This window comes from Phyllosticta capitalensis (assembly GCF_038381095.1).
Source record: "Phyllosticta capitalensis strain CBS 128856 chromosome Unknown BKA78scaffold_2, whole genome shotgun sequence".
In the NCBI taxonomy this organism is placed as follows: domain Eukaryota; kingdom Fungi; phylum Ascomycota; class Dothideomycetes; order Botryosphaeriales; family Phyllostictaceae; genus Phyllosticta; species Phyllosticta capitalensis.
The window spans coordinates 1,068,662-1,087,123 of record NW_027117440.1 but is presented as its reverse complement, the minus strand read 5'-3'; the positions used below and the strand labels follow the sequence as shown (position 1 = coordinate 1,087,123).

General features: G+C 53.9%; 7 protein-coding genes across 7 annotated transcripts; 2 read left to right on the top strand and 5 right to left on the bottom strand.

The window, feature by feature from the left end:
- Window positions 1-20: 20 nt before the first annotated feature.
- Window positions 21-996, bottom strand: BKA78DRAFT_305371 (methyltransferase domain-containing protein). Its single transcript, XM_066887697.1, has one exon. It carries the CDS (start codon window positions 977-979, stop codon window positions 194-196), a length of 786 nt encoding a protein of 261 aa, XP_066747599.1. The 5' UTR covers window positions 980-996; the 3' UTR covers window positions 21-193.
- Window positions 997-1,214: 218 nt separating this feature from the next.
- BKA78DRAFT_247201 (uncharacterized protein) lies at window positions 1,215-1,669 on the top strand (the record flags this gene model as incomplete). The annotated part of the gene is made up of 3 exons (XM_066884287.1): window positions 1,215-1,361; window positions 1,413-1,512; window positions 1,575-1,669. 3 exons carry the CDS (start codon window positions 1,215-1,217, stop codon window positions 1,667-1,669), a joined length of 342 nt encoding a protein of 113 aa, XP_066747598.1.
- A 279-nt stretch (window positions 1,670-1,948) lies between these two features.
- BKA78DRAFT_74034 (uncharacterized protein) lies at window positions 1,949-2,457 on the top strand. The gene has a single exon (XM_066893673.1). The coding sequence runs from the start codon at window positions 2,063-2,065 to the stop codon at window positions 2,390-2,392; it is 330 nt and encodes a 109-aa protein (XP_066747597.1). The 5' UTR covers window positions 1,949-2,062; the 3' UTR covers window positions 2,393-2,457.
- A 406-nt stretch (window positions 2,458-2,863) lies between these two features.
- BKA78DRAFT_305366 (general substrate transporter) lies at window positions 2,864-5,352 on the bottom strand. Its single transcript, XM_066887696.1, has 7 exons — window positions 5,097-5,352; window positions 4,953-5,034; window positions 4,758-4,891; window positions 4,515-4,674; window positions 3,905-4,457; window positions 3,596-3,857; window positions 2,864-3,539 (listed from the first exon to the last, which is right to left on the bottom strand). Exons 1-7 carry the CDS (start codon window positions 5,302-5,304, stop codon window positions 3,166-3,168), a joined length of 1,773 nt encoding a protein of 590 aa, XP_066747596.1. The 5' UTR covers window positions 5,305-5,352; the 3' UTR covers window positions 2,864-3,165.
- Window positions 5,353-5,831: 479 nt separating this feature from the next.
- On the bottom strand, window positions 5,832-9,484 carry BKA78DRAFT_74011 (P-loop containing nucleoside triphosphate hydrolase protein). Its single transcript, XM_066893672.1, has 2 exons — window positions 7,338-9,484; window positions 5,832-7,280 (listed from the first exon to the last, which is right to left on the bottom strand). Exons 1-2 carry the CDS (start codon window positions 9,444-9,446, stop codon window positions 6,183-6,185), a joined length of 3,207 nt encoding a protein of 1,068 aa, XP_066747595.1. The 5' UTR covers window positions 9,447-9,484; the 3' UTR covers window positions 5,832-6,182.
- A 3,117-nt stretch (window positions 9,485-12,601) lies between these two features.
- On the bottom strand, window positions 12,602-13,749 carry BKA78DRAFT_292380 (putative extracellular dioxygenase; the record flags this gene model as incomplete). Its single annotated transcript, XM_066886047.1, has 2 exons — window positions 12,602-13,187; window positions 13,244-13,749. 2 exons carry the CDS (start codon window positions 13,747-13,749, stop codon window positions 12,602-12,604), a joined length of 1,092 nt encoding a protein of 363 aa, XP_066747594.1.
- A 1,687-nt stretch (window positions 13,750-15,436) lies between these two features.
- Window positions 15,437-17,936, bottom strand: BKA78DRAFT_247019 (P-loop containing nucleoside triphosphate hydrolase protein; the record flags this gene model as incomplete). Its single annotated transcript, XM_066884269.1, has 3 exons — window positions 15,437-15,657; window positions 15,707-16,762; window positions 16,970-17,936. 3 exons carry the CDS (start codon window positions 17,934-17,936, stop codon window positions 15,437-15,439), a joined length of 2,244 nt encoding a protein of 747 aa, XP_066747593.1.
- Window positions 17,937-18,462: the final 526 nt, after the last annotated feature.

Here is an 18,462-nt window from a genome sequence, read left to right as displayed (position 1 = left end):
CAACACAACGGGCAGGGTAGGTACGGACCAACACTGACAGCATTCCCCAGCTTTTCTGGAGCACTTCTCTGCATTGATGAATTCATTTTTAAAAAGGCACGTCCAGCCTCTGCATTTCCCTCACTTCGAGCCACGCCACCCGTGGCTGTTTTCGTCCCATCTTCATCGAGCCAATGGTCCCTGTGGCGTCACTCTATTCCTCCGCCAGACCATGGCGCCGCCATATACGTAGAATCTGTAGCTTCTCCCAGCCCGCCGTTTTCCCGCTGCTTCCGACAAATTCCGCATCCCAATCTGCGCCCCAGCTGCGTATGTGCGCCTGGACCTCCCAAGGCTTGTTCTGTGCACACAGCAGCACATAGGCTACCCCTCGCTGCGCGTGTAGCACGCTCGGAAGCTGTTTCAAGAGCCTATTTGTGGTCTCCATGCCATCGGGACCTCCAGCATACGACAGCTCGAGCAAGTAGGACTCTTGTTCGAAACTAGTCTCGGGCGCATATTGGTTGTACTCGTCGTGCTTGGTCGCGTCCGGAAGAGCGGGCGTAGGGACGTACGGCGGGTTGAATATCAAGATATCAACAGCTCCAGGTCTGAGTGGCGATAGAAGATCGGCGTTTACTGCGTCAAGAAACACGCTGGGGTGGGTATTTCGCGATCTGGTTTCCTGGACAGCCGTGACAACAGTTTCGCTCGTTGCATGACAAGCAAAGGCGCTGATATCAATGCCAAGCGTTAGCACATCATTGCGCTGAAACAGAATATCGGTATTTTGCGCGACAAATGCTAGGACGACGCCAGAGCCTGTGCCGACTTCGACGACCAAAGGCGGGTCGCATTGTCCATCGCGCTTTCCGAATCGCTGCGAGAGAAAGGCTTTCTCATTGTCGGAGGATAAGGTGTCTAGAAGCAGATATGAATCTTCGGCAGGCTCGTAAACGCGGTCGAAAGAGACGTGGGAGGTATTTGGTGTGGGCAGCATGGCGGCTGCGCGTCGAAGTGTTGCAGAAAAGATGGGTGGTGACGTCGGCGGATGAAATTGTCTGCCGCCTTTTGCCGAGGCTCTGCCCCATTGAGGTTCCCGCAAGCGCGACATCGACACGCTCACTTTCCATCTACCACAGCACACATCAATTGATCCAAAGATGAGGGTTTTTCGTTCTCTTCTTGCCGAAGCAACCGCCGTCGGGGCGTCGAAGCCTCTCCGCCCTGCGCCCATGGCCCTCCTTCCTCCGATTCCCCTCTACCGTCGCATACTCCGCGCCCACAGGAAGAAGCTGGACACCCAGATGCGTCTCTTGGGCGATGAGTACGTCAAGTCGGAGTTTCGGGCACACAAGAGCGTAGAGAACCCCATGCACATTGTACGATAATTGGACAGCGGGAAAGTCAAGGCCTCGCGCTGACCCCACCAGATTGGTTTCCTGACCGAATGGCAAATGTACGCGCAACAACTCGAGGGGAATTCGTGGAGGGGTGAGAAAATGGACAAGAGCAAGATAGACAAGATGAGCGGTACGTCGTGCCAGGTGCACGTGGTAGCAATCCACCATCGCGAGACTGACGCTAGGTCGCAGACCAACAAATCGGCCAGCTGTACGAGCTCATGCAAGCAATACGGAAGCAGGAGCTTGAAGAAAATGACCCCGACCATGATAATAAAGACAAATGAGGTAGTAATCAATGGCCCAAAGTCGTCGACAACGGATAGACCACCGCAAACGTGGTGCTGGTGGACACCGCCGCTGCCACGACGCCGTTCACAATCCACCTGGTCATGGCCCTTGTCTGCTGTAACGCCAGAAACGCCCTTGTTCGACAGTGTGTTGTCTACCATCGTGTCGTAAATGATTGCACGCCGCAGAAGTTTGCAGCTCACTCATTGAAAAGAGTCGGCACAGACACTTTAGCATGGCAGAACCGACACCCAACTTGCAGCAACATCCAAGATTTCTTCGCTGCCACAGCCGCAAGTCTTGCGATATCAGCCTAGTTTCTGGGAAGAGAACATCGGCATTACCACCACACGACATAGCGCAAAACAAGGCAGGCACACAGGTTCAGCATGTGCCAAACCGACTTCTTCCGCTCTCCAACCTGCCACCATCATTGGCTTTCACTGGTCCAACCCTGCGCTCCGGGTTTCGATCTCTCCAACTGCTCCGTCTATGCGGACCGGGCCGTCATCAAAGTGAGCCAGCTACCACCGCATCCCGTGCGCGAAATCGCAAGGCCGCACTCATGTCCACTGTGCGACTATCGCGGCAGATACGACCGCGCCCAAATGCGCATTGTACGCAGCACCAGGAATGGCATTAGGATCGGCCGTGGGCCTGGGTGGGATGATCCAGGGGTGGACGTTCGGCGCGGCGACGCAAAATGTCAAGTCATGTAGCCGTGCTTGATGCAATTGGGCGCTGTTTGATATGAGGACACTGGGGGCAGCAAATGAGAAGCATCTAGGCGGCGGGTAACTAATGCGAATCAATTCCGATTATCTGGTTCATATTCCGACTGGACAAAATCAGTCGATGTGATCAATGCGAAGCTCACCGGCAAGTGCAGCATCCGGACACCGCAAATCGAGAGGCTGAATCCCCGGGGGAGGACTTGAGCTTTGAATGCTCCTCGTCAATAGACTTTGTGCCTCTGATGTAGTCGATACGGAAAGGCATCGTATTCGTATGAAGTTGTTGTAAGAGGATTTGTGTCCTTGACGAGTAAGGCTATAGGAAGGCTCCACGCCCCCGGCAGAGCTGTGCAGAAGTAGCTTTGACACTGTCCCTCTACCTTTACACTCTTATAGAGAGCATGCTCACGGCTGATTTCAGCTCTACGAGAAGTATTCACCTGGCCGAGCCGACACCATGGGAAGGCCTCGCACCCTGCGGACGAAGCAACAAATAAGGCTTCGCTTGCCGGAGCGGTAGAAGTGTTTCAAATGTTTTTGCGTACATTTACTAATGTTTTCTATTTACTCCAGTGTACGACATGGCTGGCCAAGATAAATTTGAATGCGTCATGGGGAATCAACCGTCCGTAATCGTCTTGTAATGAGTTTGCTTGGCGTCAAATGTCGTATCGTGTTCCATGATCAAAAAGTAGTAGTCGTGCTCCAAACTCCGTGTCTTAATGCGTTCCGTCTCTTTCTATGATGCGCCAAACGTTCTAAACGGCAACGGATTCCTGATCCGAGCCAGCTTGCATGCTGCCCATCATCGCAGCTTCGATGCGTGCCCTCTTGGCGTCTTCCTCCTCGCTGCTGAGATCTTTGAACACTTGGTCCATCTGCTCGAGGGACCGGCCGTTCGTCTCGGGAACGAAGAAGAAGGTCCAAACGAGGGCCAGAAGACAAAAGACGGCGAAAAATGTATACGCTCCGAATCCCGTGTTTTGTACCAGTGGAGGGGTGATGAGGCCAATGATGAAGTTATTGAGCCAGTTGGAGCAAGTGGAGAGGGCCACTCCCTTTGCGCGCAGGGAGGAGGGGAAGACTTCGGCTGGCATTGCCCAGGGCACGGGACCCCAAGATGCACCAAATGCTAAAAGGGGTCAGTCATGGGGGTTTCCGGGGCTGTGGGACAGGATTCAAACTTACCAAGCATGTAGAGAAAGAGGAATGCTACACTTGTCCATCCCTGGGACTTGTGGGCAGGCCAATTGTCGTCGAACAGGCCAACCAAAATCGCAATGATGACGTGGGAGATGCACATAACGACCGCTCCCCACAAAAGCAGAGGACGACGTCCGAAGCGGTCCATGGACCAAATGGAGCTCGACACGCCGATCAATTGTGCCACGTTCAAGACACCAGCGAGAACCAGCTGCATGTCATATGTCTGTCCCATGGTTTCAAACAACTGGAAAATGTTAGCATCTTTGTAGAAGTAGATGAATGACAACTTACTGTCGGCGCGTAGTAGATCAAGGCATTGATGCCAACAAACTGCTGGAAAAACATGAGACCCATTCCGACATGAGTGCGTCTCCAGCATCCTCTCCTGAAGCAATCGACCCAGGCAACAATTTCGAGCCTAATACGGTCCATTTTGTTGCGACTGCCAAAAAGGGTTGGATGCCTTTCGGCCGCAATCTCATTGTGAAAGGCGACCTCGGTGCGAATGTCATACCATTCCAGCATGACCCTCGAGTCCGAGGTGGGCAATTGACGGAGCTTGGCCAAGTTTTGCAACGCCTCTTGGTCACGATGTTTGGAAGCAAGCCATCGGGGCGAGAAGGGCATGAAGAGAATGCCAACTCCGAGGACGAGGCCGGGGATGATCTGGAGGAGGAAGGGCAGGCGCCATGACCAGACGCCGGCGATGAAGCGGGTTCCGTAGGTGATCCAGTAGGCGACGACAATGCCGAAGACGATGCTGAATTCCTCGAGGACGAGTAGGGTTCCACGAATTTCAGGCGGCGAGATTTCCGAGATGAACAGGGGGGCGACCATGGAGAGCCTACAGACGTCAGTCATGAGAACAAGCTTCGCCATGGCGATGAGGCTGAATTCTTACATGCCAATGCCGATCCCGCCAATGAGGCGGGCGACAACAAGCATGGCGTAATCCTGGGCGGCGGTCTGCAGGGCGGAGCCAATGGTAAAGATGATGACGGCGACTACGATGGAGTACTTTCGGGATATCTTATCCGCCAGCCACCCCTGATTGAGCGCGCCTGGGAAATGTGGGTTAGCGCTCCACAACATCCATTTCCCCACGGGGAGCGGGGAATAATGATACGTAGGGGAAAAGGCTTACCCAACAGTGCGCCCAGTTCAATCATGGCCGTCAGCAGGCCCTTGTAGAAGCCACCGCCTGAATAGTCACTCGACACCTGGGGGAACCATTCGAGGAACTGGGGCATGACGAGAATGACGGAGACAACGCCCTGGCTGTAAGGCGCCATGAGTCAGTAGGCGCTTCGCTCGACGCTCATCACGGGTGGAGACTCACTCGTAGCCGAAGAGCAGGCCGCCCATGGCCGAGAAGGATGCGCACAGGGCGACATAGTGGGAGGTGAAGATGCCACGAAAACCTGGAGACGGCAATCAGCGCCACGGCCCAAGGGAAGAGAGAGAGAGAGAGCGCGAGACTGACCTGGCGGACCGTAGGGCTCTCGCGTCTCACAGACGGGGCGATCGGAGCGCGTGGGCGCAACCTCCTTGTGCGGCTGCTGGTCAATGGACTTGACCTGGGCAGCTTCGTGGTCGGGCACCTTGTCCATGGCGGTTGTAGCGACGGTGTCGGCAGTGGAATCGTCTATCGAGTCTGCGTCTGCATCGCTGGTGTTGGTCGGGACTGGCATTGTTCTTATATCGCAAAGAGGACGGCCTGACCGGACTGGGAATGTAGCGCCGCGGCGGGAGACTCATGTGGACGACTTGCGGATGATGTACGCACGTTTGTTAAATTATTGAACACCGCCTGGGCCGTGCAGAAGCTTCGGGAACGGCACTTTGATTATTGGCCTTCCGGGCGACTAGGTACTGTCATGGAAGTCTACATCTGGGTTGACACAATCGACATCGTCGACGGATACAGCTTTCCTCGCCGCGCTCATGTGCACAACTGACCGGCGGAATCCCTATCGCGGTCGGCGTTTGCTGTGTTTGTCTCGAGGCCCACCGGCGGGGCCCACGACACCCCAGAACTTTCTCCAAACCTCCAGCCTCTCGTCGACTCTCAACGACGACCAGTTTCCGACTGTCGTCCTCAACCGAGGTGCCTGTCGGCCTCCAGTCCCGTCAACACCAGCTTGCTTATCTTCAATCATCGCCATGTAGTTACGCCATGACCCATATTTTGGCACGCGACCAGACGACACTCCTGGTGAATTAGTTCCATTGCCTCAATTCTCGGCGCATTGAGCATCTGTGTCGTTGCTCAATAGCGCCGTGCCGTATCAGCGCTGCGACAATGCTTGATTGGATATGCTTAAAAACACAGTTGCATGCCACTAAAAGCTATGCCGGGCCCCTCCTTGTCCCCGTCCCAAACAGACTCGACCCTGTCTCGTATCTAGAAATCCGCCTTGTGAGCGACAACATGCAAAAAATTTCACCTCATCCTCGACACGTGTACGTCGTGACCTTTCCGCAGACTCCGAAGACACCAAAACACGCCACTACCGGCCAAGCAAAAGATATCCCGTAGAACCCACAATTCACCGCTCTAGGCTCTCCCTCAAGTTGGCATCATCCCAATGCCACCTCCTCCTCCTCCTCCTCCTCCATTTCCACCACCTCCCCTCTTGCCCGTCTTCCATGAACTTCCTCCACTCGCTCGTTTGGTCGTCGATTTCTTGTACCCCGAGCGCGCCTTACTCGATCCTCCTGAGCTGCGCCGGTAAGGTTTGCGCCCATAGCTACCTTTGCTGGAGGATGCAGTCTTTGGCGCCCGAGAAGAACCGCCTTTCGCCCCACCTGCTGCTCTCGACGTGCTTTGAGATTGCCCCAGGCGCGCGTTGAAGGCGGCCACGTCCGGATCCTCCTGGAAGTACGAACTGCGCATTTCTGGTCCGGGGACCGAGTCGTCTAGATCAAAATCGTCCTCGTACTCGTCCTCCTCGTCTTCGCCGGCAGCTTCATCGTCGCTGCTAATCACAAGAACCACCTGATGATTGGGATCCAGTGGTACTCCTTCGTTGTCTCTCTGCGCACCCATCGAGCCTTCGTAAAATTCTTTGGACTTCTGTACGAGTTGGAGAATCTTGCCGCCATAAAGCCGGACCATTTCCGGATGAGCGCCATCAATTTTACCCATCTCCTCCTCAGTCATTGGGAATTCAATGGCCATCTCGCGGAGCACTGTGTCTGTAAAAGGTGACCCTCTGAGGCCTCTCTTCACCAAAATCTCTTGGCACACTTTCCTAGCCTCCTCCACGAAGTTGGCAACGATTTCTTGATGGAGAGGCTGGAGTTGAGCCATCTTTTGGTCAGTGGTGATCGGTTGGCCAAGCTGATTTCGGGCAGACTTCGACGCCGCTTGGCCTCTCCGGTTCCGCCTCCTTTCTGGCATAGGCTCAAAAGCGTCTTCTTCGTCCTCGTCCTCTTCCTCATCGTCTTCGTCAAAGGCGACCCTAGAACGAGGATTGCGCCGACCGGAAATAGCTTGGATTGGGGATGAGACATTTGTAGAAAGAGGCTTCACGTCTCGGGATGCTTTCTTTTTCCGCGAAGGCGCTGCCGCCTTTGCCATGGCCTTCGCTGTCTTGGAGGAAGCTCGAACGTGCAATTCAAGGCGGCGTTGCCCTGCCATGTATGTCCGCGCGGCGCGGCCCAACTGCGTATCGTCAGCCATTTCAAGGATTTTTGAAAAGACGTCTTGCCATTCCCATACCTTTATATATGTTGTGGTGAACCCTGCTCGGTTCGTGGCATGCTCCTCCATCAGAGCATCCTCACCAACCAGTCTGTGGAAGATACGCTCAACATCCCCACGCTCCAGATCGCGCCCTGCTCCTGCTTCTGGCAAGTCATCATGGAAAAGCTCCCTTATTCTCTTCGTGTTGGCACCACGGAACACATCTACACAGTGTAGCAGGGTTACCCTCTGGCTGCCAATTCTTTCCACAAGTCTTACGGCTTCCGCAGCGAGGTCTGTGAAGTCTCGGGTCTCGAACTTGACCTGAGAGTTGCATGTGTCACACTGTCCTCTGCAACTCGCTGCGTCGAAAGCTTCGCCAAAGTACGCCAGCACCAGAACTCTGCGGCAGTCGGCCTTGTTTTCGCAAAATTGGACGACGTTGCGTAGCATCGCAAACTGCCTCTCCTTTTGCTGAGCGTCACCGTCTCCTTTGGTGATCATCGTTTTGAGGAGATTCGTGTCCTGATAGCCATAGTAAAGGTAACATCCAGACCGTTTGCCATCACGCCCTGCGCGGCCCGTTTCTTGGTAGTAGCCCTCCAAACTTTTTGGAATACTGTGATGGATGACGAAGCGCACGTCGGGCTTGTCGATACCCATGCCGAAGGCAATTGTAGCAACAATCACCTTGTACTTGTTTTCTTGCCACTTCTTCTGCGTGTCGGACTTCTCTTCGGGGCTTAGACCGGCATGGTAATGTTGAGCTGCGATTCCATACTCTCTCCTCAGCTGCTCCGCTACGGTCTCGCAATTCTTTCTTGACAGACAATAGATGATACCGGTTTGGTTTCTGTACTTGGTCTTGATGAGTCCAGCCATGTCATCAAGGACTTCGCTGCCCTTTTTCTTGGCCCGAATTTCGTAATACAAGTTGGGCCTGTTGAAGCTTTGGGCAAAGACCTTGCATCCTTGAATTCCCAGGTTGTGGATTGTGTCTACACGTACGTTTTCCGTGGCCGTGGCCGTCAATGCCATGACAGGCACATTCTGGAATTGCTGGCGTATTTCTCCAAGGGCCTTATAATCCGGTCTGAAATCATGGCCCCATTGGCTCACGCAATGGGCCTCGTCGATGACAATCCTCGCTAGGCGTTGCCTTCGATTAAGGTCCCGGAGAGCATTGACCGCAACTTGACTTTTGTTGAGCATCTCGGGGGTAATGTACAAGACCTGGACGAATCTCTCGACTTGGGTCTGGCGCAAGGCATCAAGCAGGTCCTTTCTTTTGCCCTGATCCATTTCTCCGTTGATGTAGAAGGCTTGGATGCGATTCTGATTCAGATGGTGAACTTGGTCCTCCATCAAACTCAAAAGTGGCGACACCACGACTGTGACGCCTCGCGTGCTGCCTGTGGTAATTACGGAGGGCAACTGGTAGCAAAGTGATTTACCGCCTCCAGTCGGCATTAGTACGAAACAATCTTTTCCTGAAAGGGTTGCATTAATCGCTTCCAGCTGATGTGGGCGGAATCCACGCAGGCGAAATCGACCTTTGAGTGCAGCCTTGACATCATTTGTCCATGGATACTGAGGTTCGTTGGATGCAACCGATTTCGTCGATTTCCCTGCCAGTTTTTTTGGACTTTTGTGGTTTCCCGAGGTCTCCTGAAGAATCTCACGAGATTCCCGGCCCCACTCGTTGTCCACTTGTCGAGTACTTTCGACGTCGTCAGCCAAGTCCATAAATTCCTCGTCATTGAAGTCGTCGACATCGAAGGAATCATCGTCCAGTGTCTGTGCTGGAGGAGTGCCCATGTTGTTGCAATAAAGGTCACCATCATCTTCGAAATCGTCTTCGTCGAATTGGACAGTGGCATTTGAGGCCGTCGCGTAAGTCGACTGTATCCGTGGCTCTCGGTTGCGATGATATGCGTCCGAGTCGTCTTGATTGGCAAAGGTGACGTTCCGTCGTGTTGGGTCAAATCTAGTCGGCTGGTCGTGCTCAACGGAAAAGCTGTCGTCATTCTCGTTGTCAAATGTGATCATGTCATCTTCCCATCCCTCATAGAATGTGTCTGATGGAGCTTCTGCTTCATAATCTGGAGCTGATGGCTTGGCTGATTGGCCCAGCGCGAAATTCATCTTTTCAGCAATCTGGGTTTGCTGGACAAATTGGGTGTGCGCGGGAGCATTTGTTGTCGGTCTGTCGCGATTGACCAAGAAACCATCGGCCGGTGCCTCCTGGGTTGATTGGACAACAACGCCCTTCGGATTCTGCGCCGATGGCAAGGTGCCAACGCTGGTGCCTTCCACGAGACCGGCTTTTCGTAGAAGGTCGACAAGCTTTGACTTGACCTCTTTCAACCGAACATGGAAATGTCTGCTTTGCTCCACCAAGTCGTGGTCATCAGGCAATATGCTTCCATCTGAACATTCGTCCATGACCTTGGCAACGATTTCTTGTCTCTTTTCTGCAGCACGAGTAAACTCGGGTTTGACTGCCTTGAGTCCGCGCGTGGCCTCCAGTTGCCCCTTGGCCACTTTCATTTGCTGGTTGATGGCTGCTGATGGCTCACCGTGATCGCACATGTGAAGTCCTTGGCTTCTTCCTAATTCCACAATGTACGTGCTTAAGCTTGAGCACAGGCCCTCGAGCTCCTCGTCGGACCATCTTTCGAAGCGCGACACAGCGTCCTCGTCGGCTTTGGTGATTGGAGGTACAATCCCTTGAAATGATGGAGTCGATGGGAGTGGGGAATTGAGGTTGGTCCTGTTGACATGTTTGTCTGTCTGAAACGTCTTTTTAGCTGCATGCCGGAGCTTCGAAGCGTTCTCTGAGCTGGGTCCAGCATGCCATCGAAAGTCTTTTGACTTGTCTATGATCCTTGAAGCTGTTGTCCCTTTCGACGGCGAAGAGCGCACAGGACTTTCAGGACTAACGATGGAGGCGCTCTGATGTCGATTTTGCAGACCTTGCCTACCGCCGAGGTTTGCATCAACATCCTCGTCCTCGTCGTCCGAGTCGGCGACAAGCCTTCGTTTCGTCGAGGGTGTTTTCGTAGGACTGCGCTTTCCATGTCCTCCATCAGCCTGTCGGGCAGACTGATCCGGTTTCTGGGGTGACCGTGAAGGCTTCCGAAGCGTCACGCTTCGTCCCAGAGGATTCAGATATTCGGGACCGATAGGGTTCAATGGCTTCCGCTTTTTGGGTACACTTCGAGCCGGGCTTTCAGTCACGCGGACTTCTTGTTCTCCTAGAGGACCGATGGCATCGTTGAGGACGGTCGCATCGTCTACAGCAGGTATGAGAAGAGACTCGTTCCCGAGGGGGTTCGGCTGTGCTACAGTGGAATAAGGCGGCGGCGGCTCATCGTACGCTTCGACTGGCACGAAGTCACCGGCGTCAGGCACTGCAGCCGGGGAGCTTGTTTGAAGCCGAGGTCTTCGAGGCGTCGGACCTTCTCGAACATCGGTTTCCAATCCGGGACTGGGTCTTTTCCTCGCACTAGTGAAAGCCGGCCGCGAAAAATGTGCTCCATCCGCAAGTTCAGTCAAGTCGATGGAGTCAAGCCCTTCATCGTCCCATGCTGAACTAGGCGTCTGTGCCACGCTCCCCTGGCGGACGTTCGATGGCGTTGATTGAATCACCGGGGCCTTCTTGTGTTTTGACTTTGGAGTCTTAGAGCCCTGCCTGTCTAAGGAAGCAAGCCGATCCCTAAGTTGCTCTGCAAAGGATTCGGGTTGTTGCGGCCGAGTCGAGTCATCTTGCAAGAGGCGTGGTTTTGACGCAGAGCTCGGCGCTGCTCTCAGCCGAGCCATCTCAGCCTCAGCTACTGAGTCCTGTTCCTCCGGCTCGTCGCGAGCTCTGGTATCCTCTCTGCTTTGTGTATCGGCCGAATTCCAAGGTGGGCTTCGCGGGTTGGTTGATGTAGGTGGGTCGCGTTGGGGGGCATTCCTCGACGGAATCTCGACACTGATATTTGCGTTCTGGGAGTTGGCGGTATTTGAGCTTGAGGGCTCATCTAGAGGAGGAACGGCAACGTGACGACCTCCCGGCGGGACAAATGGCTTGACGTTCAGCAACCAAGAGATGTGCGTCCTAATGTTGTCCTTGGTCATTTGAGCGGGATTCCGCGCAGCCAACAAGTTGTCATGGCTTGTGCACGGATTGTTCGAAAGGATGCTTGGTCGAGTCGCTGGTTCGTATATCGCAGGGATCGTTCTAGCGTTGGTGTTTGCCTTCGAAGTCGCAGGCGCGTCTCGACGCGGTGGACGCTCGGGAAGGTAAACACGATCACGTGTAGATATATGGTCCGTGCACAATGCACCTCCCGGGCGGTGCCCAAGATGTAAGGTACTTCATCAGCGAAGTCGGAATCAGCGGCTTGTATTTCTCTACCAATTTGTCGTCGCAAGTCGAGCAGTCTTTCATCGAAATTTCAATTAAAGTACTAGAGCGGACTCAAGTTGTTTGCTATGAACATGTTCCGCAATCGTCGGTCCTTCAACGAAGACCCAGGACATCCCCGAATAGGCATTGAAATGAGTGTCTTTGTTTATGCTGACCTACAGAAAGCACAAACGCATTGGTGCTGAAGTTAAGCCCCTACCATCGATGCTAACTGGAAAGCCTCTCAACAATTCGAATATAGCCCAACACTGAATACGCTGCGCAACCCGCCGTCCTATTGTCTATCATATGATCAGAGTCAGCTCAACCATTTGCTCAAAGTCAAGTATCGAAAATCCGACAACTTCTTCTCAAATATGACGGCCCCTTCACGCTTCGGTCGACTCCGCGTTGTTCAATGTCCGGGTCAGTACGAAGCGGCTAAGAAGACAGTTCCGAAAGTATCCGGAGTGCCTTGCGTAAAGACAAGTCAACTCTCGCCTCGGACTTTGGCTGCGGGCCCTACTCAAAGTTCTCATGTCCTTTTCGACGATGTTCTCAAGTGCCTCAATCGACTGGTCAGATCTTCACTTATGCGAGAGCGGTGCCATCGTATGTCCGAAAGACCGAGGGCTATCACCGAAATCCGAAGGCAAGAGGCGGAAACAGAGAACGGGAGAGCGCTCCCAAGCTTTAGGCTCCAGTGAATAAAGTTAAGCAGCTGCCGATCGGTACGAGGCTTAAAATCTTTAATGTTACGTTCGAAGTCCTTCTTCAACTATTTACTTGAGCTTGAAAGTTTCTGCAGACTGACATAAGACAGGATATCATTGATAAAAAGAAAACTCCATTTGAAAGGCGACAAGAATACTACTCGGCCTAGTCAACCCGATCGAACAACGCTCGTCTACGAAGGAGGAGCAGCAGAGCTGTTACCACCGCCCATTCCACCGTTCGAGTTGGTCATATAACCACCGCTAGGAGCGTACACAGCAGCAGGGGAAACGCTGTATGTCGCCGAAGAGTTCATGCCGATGGTGATCCAAGAGAAGATGCCGGCAGTAATGTCGCTCTCGTCAAGCAGGACGTACTCGACGAAGGGGTCCATGTCATCCGCAGCCTCCTGCTCGAGGATGCTGTCCTCGGAGTTTTGGGTCCACTCCTGAGTGTTGGTGTTGTAGGGAGCGTTCTCCTCGACCGCTTCGAGAAGGTCTTGGTCAAAGAAGATCTGAGCAACGTGGGAAGTGGAGGTGCCGCCCGTGATGGTGCCGTTGTCGAGCAGGGACCAGTTACCCGCAGAGTGCGCAAGCAGATGGATGTGGGTAGCACGGCTGGTGTAGTGACCAGGAACAATGGAGATGAACTGCATCACACCGTCCTTGTCGCTGGCCTGGATTCCCCTCAAGAAAGTCGCGTTCAGGTTGCTCTCGTCGGACTCGTTTCCATTGCCCGAAGCAGTGACACCCGAGTAAACACCAGTGGCATTGCAGTGCCTATTGGAGCACTTTATCAGCCTTTTTCTGTTCCAGGAAGAGTAAGGAGAACTCACCAAAAGTCCATGGCAACGCCCTCAAGAGGCTCGCAAGTTTCAACATCAACGACCTGGACGTCGAGGTAAAGCGGGACACCAAGCTGGTCCTCGGTGATGTTGGAGCGGAAAAACTCTTGAGAGACGTAGTACGGTCCCTGCGTGGTCTCCGGTCCGAGGATGCAAGAGTTGTTGCCAGCAAAGAGAATGCTGGGGTCCGTCTGGGGGGTGATGCCAGTCAAGTTGCTGGCGTGAGACGTGTTGACGTAAGTTGCGAGATCCCGCTCGACGAGATGGCGTTTGCGAAGCTGCTCGGCCATGTTATGACGACGAGCAACATTCCTGTCGTGCACGCCGCGAGCCTTGAGCTTCTCCTGGCAGTGGGAAAGAGAGCGACGCTCGAAAGACTTCAGTGCGTCCCTGCGCTCCAGAGCCTCGGCCTTGACATCGTGGCCAGGGTGAGCAACCACTTCGGTGGCTGCGAGAAGGCTCAAAGCCGCGGCACCAAGAGTCTTGATGTTGACCATATTGGATCACTGGGAAAAGAAGGACTGAGGAAGAGAATGATGAGATTTGTGTGCAATGAAGACCAAGGCTAACGGCCATAGTTCTACGGCTCTTTATACAAAGGACAACGCGCGGACAGAGCATGGCGACCAGCCTCAAACTTGACGATCGACACTGGATACGCGAGAAGCAAAGAGACAGGGGACACAATTCGGGATAGACACAAGAGGTGCGCCGTGTGGCCAGCCGTTTTACACCCATGTAGGCCCACTTCTCCACAACGACACTCCGGGGCACAGTTCCTACTGCAGCAGCTGCTTTTGGTGCAGGCAAGAAGCATTCGCAAGTGCCGCTGACCATTCTCTTTACTCGCCATTACCCATTTTGGTCGACGACACTCAGAATCATCATGGGCACAGAAACCAGAAGCATGGACAGAAACAAAACCAGTACAAAAGGCAACGCGCACGTCAAAGGCTCAGAGGCTCTAGATCCAGGTGGTAGGACAACATGCGGCTCGACGGCAGATTCAAACAGGAGATGAATAAAAACACGGTGCTGATAGGCAGGCAGGTTGGTGACGCGGCTTGGACACAGCACATCGGCAACGAGAGAAGTGTGGGAACGGCAGTCGTCAGCATCTCTTGGCGGGGGGCTTGGCGTCTGGATGGAGTAAAGCAATCATCAAGCACGACTCCCGCGACCAACCACATTCATCTTATTGGAAACAGATGGCGAATATTGTAGGCCTTCTTCCACCGCGGCTATCCAAATGTGCCCGCCTCCGACCAAACGAAGCAGTGCGTGCTTTTCCGGCAGAACTGGCCGGCCCTACTACACCTATTAGTGCTGGTTAATATAGCTGCTAGTCGCCCATCGGCACTTTTTCCACCCAAGTGACGGCCTTTGAACGCGTAATCCCGCTTGCAAATGGATGCAAGCGCATTGTGATTTGTCGTCTACTGGTGGTTCTCGAAGCAAGCTGGACCTGTAGGGCCAATGCAATCCATGCTGTGCTCCTCTACCTGCCAGATGAAAGGACTTCGACATAACGCAGACCCGCCTCCTGACACATTGGGAATCATTGCTCTTTGGTTGGCTGATGCCCGTGACTGGTGCACTGGCTACAGCGTTGATTATAGGCTGTTTTCCTGACTGATGTTAAGGCCGATCTCAGAATCTCCAGTAGACCTTGCATATGCTGCAGCTAAACGCACGTTCAATGCCACCGAGGGCCTTGAGTCCTCTCCAGCCACTTTTCTTTTGTCACGAGTATTGACAATTCCATCGACTTTGGCTAAAGGGGCGATGGCCAAAGCAGGAAACGTCTTGCCGTTCTCTTCAACAATGCCTTGGGCGTGTTTGCGCCGGGACGAATTGAAGTCCTTTCCATCTGCCTGGGGGTTACAATGAAATCGAAGTAGTCTAGATTCTGTTTGCAGCTTAAGAATCGGCCTGCATTTTGATCTGGAGACAGACGTCGCGTGCGCAATGATTTGCGCCGAGCTGCACCGAGATCTATTGAATCTCGTCCAACTCTCCGCAAATGGTTGGAGCACAATAAAATTCGGCACTTTTCATGGCGAGCGGACTCCGACGACATCGGTGCGTTGAATTGATCCTGAGGGCTCTTCATCCACTTGAGTCGGCCCATGCACAACACAACTGGATCCAACACCCAAGACCATCTCGGTGGCTTTTTAACCACTAGCCTCCCCGTTCTCCAAAGTCCCTTGCCCAGTCCTCGAACTGTTTGAGACCCTCCTTGCTAACGCTCGGTCTAATGCTGTTCAAACTCGCTTCGAAATCTTCGAACTGAATCGGCCTTATCTCCTCCATTTTCATGTGCAGGAGCTTTTCCCCCAGGCTGCGCAATGGGCCCATCGCTGCATCTTTTGCCAACGCGGTGATATCTGAGCCAGAGAAACCTGGGATGGCTGTAAGTATAGATTCTGATTAGTGCACCCGAGTACTTACCCTCAGTCAATGCAACAAGCTCATCCAGCTCATCTTCGCTGATGCTGTGCTTCTGATGACTCAACAAAGTCTGCAGCTGCGCTTTGCGCACATGGTCTTCCGGTAGCGGAATGTACTGTCTTCGCACAAATCGTCTCCTGGCAGCTTCATCAATCGCCCAAGGCAGGTTGGTCGCGGCAAGAACAAGGACACGACTGGCATCGCCTTTCTCCTTCTCCCTCTCGCTCTGCTCCCTTCCAGCGGCGGCCTTGGCAAGATCTGACCACTGTATCAGGAATTCCGTCTTGATGCGGCGGGTAGCCTCGTGTTCAGAGGAACTAGAACGAGAGGACAAGAGTGAGTCAATCTCGTCGACGAAGATGATCGAGGGCGCAAGAGCTCTGGCAAGCTGGAATAAGGCGCGAACCAATTTTTCCGACTCTCCCAAGTACTTGCTAGTAAGGCTGCTAGCCGATATTGCAAAGAAGGTGGATTTAGACTCGGTCGCAACAGCCCGCGCCAGCATGGTCTTGCCTGTTCCTGGTGGTCCAAAGAGAAGCATTCCTCTGGCGGGCTCTCGCAGACCCATGAAAAGATCGGGACGCAAAAAGGGGTAAACAACGGTCTCTTTGAGCGCTGACTTTGCAGACTCGAGGCCAGCAACGTCATCCCAGTGTACTTCATCTCCATGAATGACGATCTCGTTGAATATTTGCTTGGCAGCGGCAGCATCAACGCCTTTGGGAAGTTGCTTTAGAACGCGATCCATGTTCTCTTTCCAAGCCTGGCCCTCCGAGGTTGACTCGTCCTCATCTTCATCTTCATCCTCAGTCCCCTCGGAAGCTTGGTCTCTTCGACTGGCGTCGGGCGTGGATGGTTCTTCGACTGTGCGTCGCTGCCGTGGTTCTTTGGAGTCAGAACTTGTGCTAGCATTCTCTTCATCACTGAACTTTGGAGCCTTCGAACCACCAGCCGCTCGAGTCCCATGCTTGGCACGTGGTGCTCTACGTTTCATTCCCTCGGCCTGCTCAGCACGGGCGATATTCATAGCTGAGCCTGCGTCCTGTCGGGGGCGATCTGTTCGAGGCCTAGTTGGTTTTCTGCTGCCAGCTGGAATGTGCTTCTTCTCTGCCGGGAGGTACTCGTTCCTGTATGATGGGAATGCCGGGAGCGGTTTGCGTGAAAGATCCAAGCCGCTTTCGTGACTTGAGGAGAGAGGCCTATGCAGACGGCGATGCGGTGGCGGTGTTGGTGGCTTTTTACGTTCTGGGATTTCGAAGCTACCTGGATATCTGCCACTTGATCCCACTGGAGTACTTTCACGGGCAGAATCAAGACTAGGACTATCATCATCGGCATGATGGTTGTGGCTTGAATGGGCCTCATATGGATTCCACGACTTGTGTAATTTCCGCGGCTCTTCGATAGATGCCCTCGAGATCTTTTCTGCCGATGGTCCAGGAAGGGTTTCTTTGCTTGCGCAATATTCAGAAAAGATTTGGCTCTGATTACCGGAGGCGATCGATTCCCAGGCTTGCGTGGCAGCTTTAGCCGCAGCAGGCGGACGTGAAGTCAGCTTGGATGATCCAGCCGAGGAGGACGACTTCCTGCTCTCCTTGTTCGGCCTCAGGGTCTTGAGCATTCCCCCTTTCTTCTTGTCCGGGCTTGGAGTTCGGGATGATTTCATCAGGGAAGTGGGAAGCGGTAATACTGGAGGAGAAGGAATGGAGATTCCATTGAGTTGGGACAAACCAGGGACCTTTCCTTCGCTGCCTCTGCTTGAAGACACCGGCAATGACGGCCTTTTCGGAAGAGCCGGCCGCGCAACGTCGGAGTAGTTGCTAGCAGGGACGGTTCCGTCGCCCAACCACCCTGTTGTTTCCTTTAACGCGTCTGGCTTCGGGGAGACGCGTGCGGCAAGCGATTCTGACCCAGTTGCAGCCGCAGCATCGCCATCCTTCTTCCCGTCCTTACGACTCTGTCTCAAAGCCTCGAGTAAATCGACCCTTTCCTTGCATTGTAGCTCCAATTCACGGAACGCAGCTTGTAGAGCTTTGTCCGTCTCGGTCTTGGGAGTCCAGGCAGCAGGTCGACGATAGGCGTTGAAGTAGTAGATGTTATCGAGCGCGCTCCGCCACGAGCGCAAGGCCTCGGATTCGTTTCCTTGGGTTTCGAAATAGACGGCGGTGGAGCAGATCAAGTAGCAGTCGTCGTACGTCTTTTGCATGGCGGCAGAGGGTTTCTGGCGCATCATGAAGGCGGCGGGTCGAGGACGCCGAGTGGGCGTCGCCAAGGTATCGGCTGTCCGGACACGTCCAGAAGTGTAGAAGGGTGGGTAGAAACGGCGGCGACGGTCGGTGACGCGCACGTAGAGCACGCGATGGGAGATGGTAGAGGTAGACACGGCAGGGAGCAGTCGTAGTGTTGGCTGCGGCTACAGTGACGTACCTTGCCGTTCGGGTCCCCAGCCACTCTCGCACTAACACCACCCCATCCCAGTCGTTCGTCGCTCAGGGTCTACAGTTTACACCATCTTTCGGGATATTTCGACGTTTTGCTTTCCCTTTACACTTGGTTTCTCTGTCGTCAATCGAAACTGAATGCTCTCCATAACAAAGCTCGATGGCCTGGGACCCAGGTAGGCGCGGCACGATGAGCCGCGGCCGGCGCTTACATGTACACAAACTACGAGCCGACCTCTGTCGCTTGGGCAGCTTAACAAGTCTACTGGATCTGGAGGATTGCAGTGGATGTGGGGCTGCGACTTGTCAACCTCC

Bases quoted from the DNA above. Each gene is read 5' to 3' on its own strand.
- BKA78DRAFT_74011 (XM_066893672.1), bottom strand. From the start codon at position 9,446: ATGAATTTCGCGCTGGGCCAATCAGCCAAGCCATCAGCTCCAGATTAT. The intron at 7,281-7,337 runs GTATGGGAATGG...GACGATACGCAG, and splicing joins TCACCACAACATATATAAAG to TTGGGCCGCGCCGCGCGGAC.
- BKA78DRAFT_74034 (XM_066893673.1), top strand. From the start codon at position 2,063: ATGTGCCAAACCGACTTCTTCCGCTCTCCAACCTGCCACCATCATTGG.
- BKA78DRAFT_305371 (XM_066887697.1), bottom strand. From the start codon at position 979: ATGCTGCCCACACCAAATACCTCCCACGTCTCTTTCGACCGCGTTTAC.
- BKA78DRAFT_305366 (XM_066887696.1), bottom strand. From the start codon at position 5,304: ATGCCAGTCCCGACCAACACCAGCGATGCAGACGCAGACTCGATAGAC. The intron at 3,858-3,904 runs GTAAGTTGTCAT...AACATTTTCCAG, and splicing joins TGATCTACTACGCGCCGACA to TTGTTTGAAACCATGGGACA. The intron at 3,540-3,595 runs GTAAGTTTGAAT...GACCCCTTTTAG, and splicing joins CCTCTTTCTCTACATGCTTG to CATTTGGTGCATCTTGGGGT.